General features: G+C 37.8%; 1 protein-coding gene across 1 annotated transcript in view; it reads right to left on the bottom strand.

Moving 5' to 3' along the window:
- The window catches only part of lig1 (ligase I, DNA, ATP-dependent), an 81,078-nt gene that overhangs the window by 52,913 nt on the left and 18,026 nt on the right, over nucleotides 1-10,139 (bottom strand). Inside the window, exons 8-14 of the mRNA XM_008433962.2 lie at nucleotides 5,165-5,251; nucleotides 4,583-4,639; nucleotides 3,566-3,624; nucleotides 2,394-2,507; nucleotides 2,124-2,290; nucleotides 879-955; nucleotides 589-680 (exon numbers count right to left, since the gene is read on the bottom strand). Of these exons, the coding sequence (XP_008432184.1) occupies nucleotides 589-680; nucleotides 879-955; nucleotides 2,124-2,290; nucleotides 2,394-2,507; nucleotides 3,566-3,624; nucleotides 4,583-4,639; nucleotides 5,165-5,251 (653 nt within the window). The remainder of the gene's footprint in view (nucleotides 1-588; nucleotides 681-878; nucleotides 956-2,123; nucleotides 2,291-2,393; nucleotides 2,508-3,565; nucleotides 3,625-4,582; nucleotides 4,640-5,164; nucleotides 5,252-10,139) is intronic.

Below are 10,139 nucleotides of genomic sequence, written 5' to 3'. Positions count from 1 at the left end.
AAATGTCTTCCTGGTTGTCAGTGAGCCGGAGAGAATGGAGTTTTGTGTATCGTCTCTTAATTCATGAGTTTAGCACCTTTGAATTCCTCCATAAAAGATGGATGAATGGTGAGCAGAAAGGTGGTCATTGGACTGAGAGAATGGGCAGGTAGTGCAAAATAATGTAATGAACATGTTTTATTTTCAAATAGACTTGTCCTAACTTGTTCAATAATGCATAATAGGTGAACACTGATATTAGGAAACTTAGAAGAATTTAATTAATTAAATCCAAATCACAAAGTGCCAAAATCTTCCCAACTCTAGGGTGGATAGATGGACAGACTGAAGGACGAGTTTGGAAAATATTTAAATTGTCTGCGTTTCTAGACGGCACCTGTCTGAACTCGAGTTGTGGTGAATAAAAAATGAACTCCATTTTGAAAAATCCTCAGTTCAGACTGTTGATATCAGCTCTTACACTCCCATTACGTTTAATATTTGATAAGACACAATATCTTTTAAAGGTCCAGGTGCCTAAACTGAAAGAAGTTCAGAAACGCCTGCTGTAAAAAGCAGGAAAGATAAGAGCCAACAGAAGATGTTTACCTTGTCCAGGCGGGGTCAAGCAGACGGCCTGGCTCAGCGCGGCGAGGACACTCTGCTCAGCAAGGCCAATCCTCAGCTTCCCAGCCAGAGACCTGCCCGTCACAACCAAAAACGTAAACACCACGCACCACGGACGCCTTTCTACTTCTTCCCCCCACCTGCTGTACGTGATAAGCGCTACACAGTGAAACACACAGGGAGGTCTGCGGCATATCTGGGTCTACAAACATGCAGATGCCTATGGTCACACAAGCAGCTGAGCGTGTGAGTGTTGGAGAGTTTTATTTTACCTGACTATGTAGCGGGCCTCGGAGAAGCGGCACGCCACAAAGAGGCCTTTGATGATGTCGATTTTCTTATTCATGGCCTGAGGCGGGCGGGTGGAAATTGAGATTCACAGAAGAAGAAGAGCGAGAGGAGATAGAATGCAGGAAAATATGAAAAAARAAAWAAAATGTAAAAAAAAAAAAAAAAAAAAAAAAAAKWGCGAGGTTACCACGGAGTAGAAAAATGCATGTTCAAAGCAGGAAAATGAACTAATTGCACAGGAGAGATTCATGCCAGGTGACAACTTACTCTCAGACCTCTACTGTTTGAATTACACAAGCTAGTCATTTCCAGTTCAATGCACATTTACTTTAATGTCCTTCTTTTACCTTTATCTGGCCTAAAACTAACTGGCAGAAACCACAGAGCCTTGAAAAACGTTTTAAACTCCAGAACTCATCACTTTTTTGTCACAATATTCAATGAATTTTATTGACATTGTAGGTGCTATGTCAACACAATTGATGCAAAATTGTAAAATGGAGAAAATGTGGCTTGGTTTCCAAGATCTGCAAAATAAATGGGAGTAATTATGAATTTTCCAGGCACATAGTTTAATTTTACAGCACATTCAAGTAACTATGTTAACGTCAATACTGTGCGTGTGCATATATATAAAATTTGACTTAGCAATTTAACGCCTTGAAATTGGGCCTCTGTCTCTTTAAGAAGCTCCTGTTCCTTAAAGAGATGCTTTAAAGGAACTGAACCCAGTTCAACATCATATCTGACAAGCTTCCATTTTCCAGCTAAAAGAAAGCGTGCCCACAGCATGACACTGCCACCACCACGAGAGTCCAAGCTCATGTGCAATGCTACGTTTCTGGCACACAATTTTTTTCAATGACCTTGTGACTAAAGAGTGCATAAGCAACATTTGCTCCAGACAGCAGTTTCCATCAGAGCTGCTGCTCTCTGCAGCTCCTCCAGAGGTACATGCTGTGCTGCTTCTATGACTAAATCTCCCCCTGCCAGCTTAGGTGGACAACATCAGGTGCTTTTGTTGTGTTTGCACTTGTGACTCCTTCCAGTTCTAGATGATGGATTAAACAGCATAAATGCTTTTGCAAGGCTCTGTAATTTCTTGTTCATTGCACAATTGCATTAACATATTTTCCCTTTTCTTTTCTTGGGGTTAATTCAAAGAGGCAGACAATATATTCCCCCTGCTTGTTCTCGTCTAATGAAAATGTTATTCTGTGGCTCACCGAGTTCCCACTCATGCTGGCAATTTCCTTCAATTTCTTAAACACGCCTCCTGCTGTCAGACTGGCCGGCTGGAACATGGTGCGCTGGTTGCTACGGGAACTCTCGGCCACCAGGCCCAAATCTCCTTTCTCCTGCGCCTCCGCTTTAATTTTGTCCAAATGTCGCCCTAGTAACGAGAGCGAGACGGTGAGCGGCGGCCGGCCGGCTCTCTGCCTGATGAGCAGAGCTGAGGCGGCGAATGCACAAGCCTTCACTCGTGTGTTTGTTACCGGTTGCTTGAGCGACGGCTTTCATCAGCACCGTCTCCCCGATGCCAAGCTCCATCCCAAGGTAGGCGGGGCCGAGCTGGTTCAGACACAGGTACACACAGCACAGCAGGTCGTCTGGGAAAAGGAGTGAGTGTGAGTGTGTGTGTGTGTGTGTGTGTGTGTGTGTTAAGCAGACAAACAGAAAAACAGAAGAGAACGTTCATGAACTGAGGCAAAAACAAACCAACTAAAGATTGTTTTTAGAGATGCACCGATCAATCGGCTCTGATTTCTTTAATTTCGGGAGTTTGGTGATCGGTCGATACTTTTGCATGTTAAGCCGATCTTATCCACTGATCTCATCTACCTCGGAAAAAGGTCTAAAAACCAGCCGCTGTCCTCTTCTGCTCTCGCATTAGAGAGGTTTGACTGACAAACTGACCCACCAGGTCATGTCTGCGCGTTTGCAGTTCACAAAAGTTATCCCACTTGCTTTATTTAGCATCATTTCAGACTTGTTCCAAGTCAGTAATTCCTTAATTCTGATTAAAAAGTCTGAGTTCCAGATCATTTCACTTATAGTAAAGAAAAAATATCTTGCCAGTGGAAATGGTACGTTTTAATCAGCATCAAGTATTAAGAAATTATTGTCTTAAAACAAGATCCTATATTTTGATTAAAAACGTTTTTATAAGATAGTTTTCTCTTATCTAAATGTATTAAGATATTTGCACTGGAATCTAGACAAAAAAAAATACTTGATAATATTTTGTGTTTTTGCAGTGTTGATTATTTCAATTTCCTCCCTAAAACACACACTCAGACTCCACTACACAAACATAAACACACAGTGGGAATGCAGACAAGAAAACACACTCACAAACCAGAACCCCGAACACAGAACGAGGCGGACACAAGCCAAGAGCTCAGACGTCAACGAGGCGGAAGTACTGGACCCCGTTCAGAAAAACTCAAACTAACAAGCAGCAACATATCAGCATAGTCTTTACAGGAATCCCACAGATACGCCTGGGATTCCTGTAAACGTACTCACTCACACGCAGACTAACAACGCCGGCGCTTTTATGTGCAACCTGGCTTCACCGCCCTCCGCTTGATGGAGTGGCTGGCAGCCAGCTGCCTGCACAGCAGCGTCAGCCTCACCATTACAGCCATGATGAAGTAGCCTTTACCTGGAGAGAGCAGCAGCACCGAGCGGAGCAGGTTCGACAGCGTCTCGATGTTTCTCAACCTACACGACGACAGAGGGGATAGACAAGGAGAACGACGTAAATTAATTTCAAGCCCATCCTGTAAATACTGAGGAGAAGGAAATGAGATTTGTCTGCACGGTTTTAATCCTTAATGGGACCCGGCCAGACATATCAGGAGTTCATTTGTGAAACAGTAGACGTCAGTTTCAGATAGGAAGTCGTAGCAAGGGGCAACTGTTATCCAATATCCTTTAAGGAGAAATAGGAATCAAGATGTATGGCGGGAAGTCTCTGGTTTCAAATATTCCTCTGAGACTGTTGAAGGACTTCTAGGAGCACTCATTACTGGAGATGAATGTCATTCATTTTTTGGTTTTTAATGAGTCACTAGAACTGTTCATTTTCTACAACTTCACAGTTTACACACACGATACCGACAAAAAAACTCCCAGAGCCAAAACATGTTATTGAAAAACAAGTTTTTTTCAAACTGCAGTGTTTCTTTAAGCAAATTTATTTTGGAAATGTCAAATTGGGCAATTATATGGCCAATGGAAATGCAGACCTGTCCAATTTATTATTTTTTTAATTAAACTTGTTTTATGATGCATCATTACACCAGCATGAAACAAGTCAGCTTAAACCAATTATTTCTAAGGCTTTCAATAATAAGATTAATGATCATTAGGAGTATGCTTGAACTTCTCGCTGTATGTCTGATTTAGATTGCTGAAAGAATTTATTTGTCAGAAGAATTTGTATTTTTGGTACCAAAGTTTTTTTTAAACCAGCTGCAGATAAATTTCAACATTTCTTCCACTCTGTGTGCCCCAAGCTAACAAAATTAAATGATCTGAGTTTCTCCCTTCTCATTCTGTTATTCCAAAAAAATCCCAGTTGGCTGTCTGAAATGTGAGCGAGAGAGAGAAAAAAAGGGTTGCAATCATTTCCCCTCAAACGCAGCTTGCCGTTTTTCCCTCCACGTGGAGCTCCTACCTGCCAGAGTCCTCTTCAATTTTCTCAAAGGTGCGAGCCACTGCCAAGTACGGCACTCTGGAGAAAGATGAGGATGCAGTTAGCCTGCAAAGCCGCAGCAAGGACAGCTTTTCTTTTTTACATGCACGACATTTAGCTGACAGCATTACGGGAACAACCGGCAATTAGTGAAGCAGGAGGATAAGCTTTGATTTGAGGTTATCAAATGAGGGCAAGGAGGACAAATGTGGGGACAGCTGTGTCCTTAGGAAATAAAAAAAATCTGTCTGGTGAGTGACTTAGCAGAGTTGTTAAATAAATACACAGGATAAGCATACAGAATTTCTTTTGAGATACTTAAGAGATTTAGCCCCAACTTTCCCGTATGTTTTGCCTCTTCTCATTTGTTTTTGTTTTTGTTATTTAATACAATATGACCTCACAGTCAGGGATAAATAGTTTTAGCTAAATCTATTTTTCTAGGGTTGTTTAATATGCTGCAGGAGCTGTGAGCGTGATATTTATGATTACCAGTTAATACTAAACGAGACAAGCATGAGGCTATAAAAAAAAACAAAAAACAAAAAAACAGGCTTTGCTTACTTTTGGCCTTGTTTCCAGCAGGCGTGGTCCACCGGATGGTAGTTTGGTCTGGATGGATTGTAGTCCGTCTCTCCTGAGGTTGATTCACTGAAAATAAACACAAAAAAAAAAACAAGCAGGAACAATTAAATTTCAGTCCAACTGAAAACTCATGGCAATATCAACGCTGTACAATCAGCATTAATCATCGTCGTACCAAACCAGCCCCCAGTAATACGTTAATATTTAAAAAACTATAAAAGTTTATAAATTAGGAAACAACCTAACAAGAACAAAAATAGAAAAACTATATAAGAAAATGCAGTGAAAAAAAACTAATTACATTTTTGAAAATCAACTGAAATATGAAGATGTGTTAGAAGCACCTCAACGGTTTCTGCAATTTTAGCATTTCTTATTTGACAAGAAAAGTTGTCCTTCAAAATAAGAGCAGCAATTGTGATTTCCCCTTTTCTTTACAGTTTCATCTGGAAACACAAAAAAGTGTTTGAAGCTTCTTATCGCCCAAACAAAACAAAAATGATTATTGCCTTCATTTGGATTGAGGAAATGTAAATAAATCTGACTTGAAATCAGTAGTGGCTTCTTGTTATTGTTCCAAATAAAACAGAAATAAATAAATAAAAAAATAAAAAAAACTGGTGTCATTTAAGGAAAGCTAGCCAAGAAAGATCTGACGACTTTAAGATGGAGGGAGTTTTGGAGGATATCAAACATTTCTAGAATGCGACTTTTGCAATGAATCAAATAAAAAAAAAAGCATATGTACAGATTTTTAAAACTTTAATTAATTGCAAAACATACTCTTTGAACTGCCTTAAAAAGTTATTTTCACACAGTATGGCATGAATTCATGATGAAATGGAAACTACAGCTGTGAAATTTATTTTGCATGCATTTCCCCCATCACTCCTTCGCTGCTGCACACAGCGCAGCAATGAAAAATAAATAGTTATGCAGATGAAATGCCTTTGCTCCCTTCCAAAACTAAAAATAGTTTGTGGCTGGAATAGATACCATGACCTCGAACCGACAAAGCAATTATACGCTGCTGCTGCTCCTTCTGGTTTACTTTACATGGAAAGGTTAAAATAATAACAGCATTACGGCACTTTCTGGCTGAAACATCATAGAAAGGATATAAAAAGCCTTCCTTTTGTTTTCTGTAGATCAGTTTATCCCCATGACGTTTCTCTTAGAGCAGCTGCAGCCACCTTTAGTTGCATTATGCAGGCATCTACAATTTGTACACAGCCTTAACTGTTTGTTTGTTGTTTAATTACTTGCTTTGCAGTAATTAAAAGTGGTTGATGGTACAGGTAATCGCATCACACCCAGAGTTTCCCTGAAGGCAAGTCCATAGATGTTAGCATTAAGAGCAGTGCCACACAGAGACTCCTAAACACAAATATTGATTTACTTCCAAATTGATGTTTTTTTGTTTTTTTTTGTCTTAATTTAAGAAAAAGGAAGAATATCCATCTTACAGAGGGTTGTTTTCCGTGTCAGGTAAAATTGAACAGATATAGGACTTGGAGATCTCTATACACAGGATGGATTTAGCTTTTAGCTTATTTTAGCTTTTATCTTAATAGGGTTTTCAAAAAGTAATCAAAACATCACAGTAGTTTTAAAGGACTTTTCCTTACATATAAAGCACCTGAAGATTCAATTTTATGTTTTTTTTGTCTCAGTTTTGCACAGTAGTTCAAATTAAAGTAAAAAATTTGAAACAAATTTTGTAAAAGTAAACATGTTTCAAGTAAAAAAGGATAGATAATTGGACATAATTCCTATAATTAGTTTGTTTGCTAAGTCGTGTTGTTTCTTATAAAGTATTATGTTGTTGTTTTGCTTTGGATGTGGTAAATTACAAAGACAAACTCTAAAAAAGAAGAAACTTTCAGCTAAAGCCAGAAAATCCAGCAAATCACTTCATATAGTCAGGTATTTTCGAAGGGCCATAGTTATGGTAATTATTATTTATTTTTATTAATATATGTTTTGTTAAGCACATCATGCGTTACAGAAAAGTACATTTTTCATTTTATTGACAATCTGAATGATGAAAAATGAAATAACTGTATTAAGAAATAAACATTTTTGGCCAAAACATCCAAATTAGTCAAACTCAGAAACATTTCTAGCCACACATGAAAGCAGCCTGACTGACAGAAGAAGGTAGTTACAGTGAGAAACCTGGATTTCCTCTAGTATAAATTGGACGTGTTATCACAGTTCCTAATAAACCAGTGGACCAAATCAGAGACTCACAGCCTTGTTTTGAGGTGCTACCTAATTAGCATGTTGTTCCATCACAAAAAAGACTCAGAGTCTGAGGGTTAGCTCTCCCTGGAGACGCTTTTACCACGAGAAACCAATTTCCAATCTTCCTGTAAGGTCTGCCATGCCAGTTGAAATTTGATCAGATTCTGATTTTTTCTCTCTCTGGCTAATCAAACTAACTGGAGTAAAAGGTGTTTAATGTAACATTATGGCAACTGACCATAAAAATAAAAAGAAAGCTCATGAGAGATTGCAAGGATACTATAGTATCACTGATTTCAAAAAAAAAAACTGGGATTAAATAGTGGGATTTGGGGACATTTTAGGTTATTTTATTCATCCTAACTTGCCCTCAATTAACTAAAAATGACCAAAGACAGTATTCAAGAATATATTTATTATGTAATAATCTCCTTTCTGACTGAATTTCCAGTCGATGTTCAGCATCTTTCAATTATTATCTGATGAGTATTGAACTCAAAATATATTTTTTTTCTTTTCAGAAGAGTATTTTTACTTTTGACAAAGGGTGTGATGATGGATAAATTCCACAAACAGGAAAACAAATTTAAATTGAAATATTTATGACATCCTCCTTCAAACTTCATGCATGTATATTACTTTCATGTCAGTATAGGAACTCCATTTTGGATAAATTTAAAGTTGGATTTTCTTCAGCAGTTTAATTATCTGTTAAATGAACATGTGGGTCACAATCTAAGGAGTTACTGATTAAACTGATAGTTTGACAACACTTCAGAAGAGATAAAAGCTTCATTGGTGGCTGATATCCAAGGATATTAAATTATTGCTTCGTTTTTAATAATGAACTCCAGCACCGGTCAGTAATTATGTTGAAACATGCAGAAATCCGGCTCTGAGTTGAGCTACAGCGCTGTCAGGTTAATGATAATGATCATTAACTGTACAGGTAATCAAATCTGAAAGTAATTAAGTCTCTGTTTCACCTGCTTCGCTGAAGCGTTTCACACTTCACACATGAAGTTACTTTTTTCATCTGCTGATTATTATGAACCGGCTGATCCTAATTAGCTGTGTGTAAAACTATGAAGCTGACATTAACTAGACTCCCAGTTCCTCCTGAATCTCTCAACAGGTAGATTACAGGCGCATCTGGCATGACAGCTACTTGAATGTTAAAGCAGGAGAATCTGTTTAACCTGCAGAGTTTAGACACTTTAATTAGTCTTAGTAAATGTCAAGTTAACTGGGTCTTTTCTTAAATTGTACAAGAAATATGATTTAGGTTTTTAATACAAACTTGCCTCATGTTTGTGTTAAAGAAAATATATGCAGCTCTGGAAAAAATGAAGAGAAAACTGCACTGAGCGCCACTGAAAACCAAATATTGATTTCTGAACTCTTCCTGAGTTGAAACATTAGTTTTGTTGTCTCTAAATTAATACAAACTTGTTTTCTTTGGATTATTTGAGGTGTGAAAGCTCTGCATTATTTACATTATTTTGACCAATTCTCATTTTCTGTAAAAATGAGAATTTCAGAGATATGTTGTTAGTAGTCCATAGTATAAAAGAACAATGTTCATTTTACTCAAACATATATCTATAACAAGTAAAATCAGCTTTTTCCAGAGCTGTGTATTCCTTATGTTCTTTGATATTTACTGTGCAGTAATCTTGTCTGTACTCAGGAAGGCATTTATGGAGAGTATTCAGAGTAGAAGTCATGCATCAAGAAAAAAAGAAAACAGAAGATTTCTCACTGAATTCATTAAATTTGATCCATTTGTTCCTCCCCATCTCTCTGTTATGTTGCTAAATTAGTCCCTATTTTATTCTGTATTTATGTGCAAATATCCCTTGGAGCATTATTCAATGACACTGAGTTTAAGTTTTGCTTTTATGTAGCTCTTCCTAACAAAGTATTTTATTATTTCCATTTTAGATGAGTGTAAGTTATGAAGAGCTCAGTGTTGGAGTTCAGCTGAGCAACACGATATGTGGATGTGTTCAGTGTCAAAAAAGACACAAATAAGGTTGCATTAATTAGTAACACAACTGAAACCAAGGACAGCTCTGAGTAAAGCTGGAAGAGAACATTCTAACACTGATTATGTGCAGAAAAAGAAGACAGACACGGAGCTCTGAGTATCTGCGTTCCCATTACAAATGCACACAAAAATTTGTCGATATTCCGCTTAACATTCTGTAACTGCAGTGTTTCCATTAAATAATAAATGCAATTAAAACCACACGTGAATAAGTGGTTCACATGATAACTCATTAAAAAACATGCTTCATCCTTATACCACTTCCTGTCATCTTCTTTGTTGTTTCCACCAGTAGTAAAATCTGCCTGCTGATCCATTGCAGTTTTGCAAAATACACTCAATTCCATAAAGCTGAAGAACCACCTCATCCTAGAGCCAAAACATTTTATCCAAAAAATTTGAGTTTTCAAAATTGGCTCGTTTCCACTGAGCAAATTTATTTTCCTAATTCCAATTATATGGCCAACGGAACTGCAGATAGTGGCTCTGACATAGGGAAAAGTTGTGATTTCAGACCAAATAATTCAAAGCAACTTGAAGACAGAGACTGTACGACATCTTGTTTCCACAAATGAGCTCAGGAAAAGGAATCCACCAGCAGACAGACAATGAGAGGGGAAGACTGCCCACTGTTTGGAGGTCTAAGAGAAGAACTAC

The sequence above is a fragment of the Poecilia reticulata genome, linkage group LG17, assembly GCF_000633615.1.
Source record: "Poecilia reticulata strain Guanapo linkage group LG17, Guppy_female_1.0+MT, whole genome shotgun sequence".
NCBI lineage: Eukaryota > Metazoa > Chordata > Actinopteri > Cyprinodontiformes > Poeciliidae > Poecilia > Poecilia reticulata.
The sequence above is the reverse complement of the archived record's forward strand: the minus strand, read 5'-3'. Positions and strand labels throughout refer to the sequence as shown.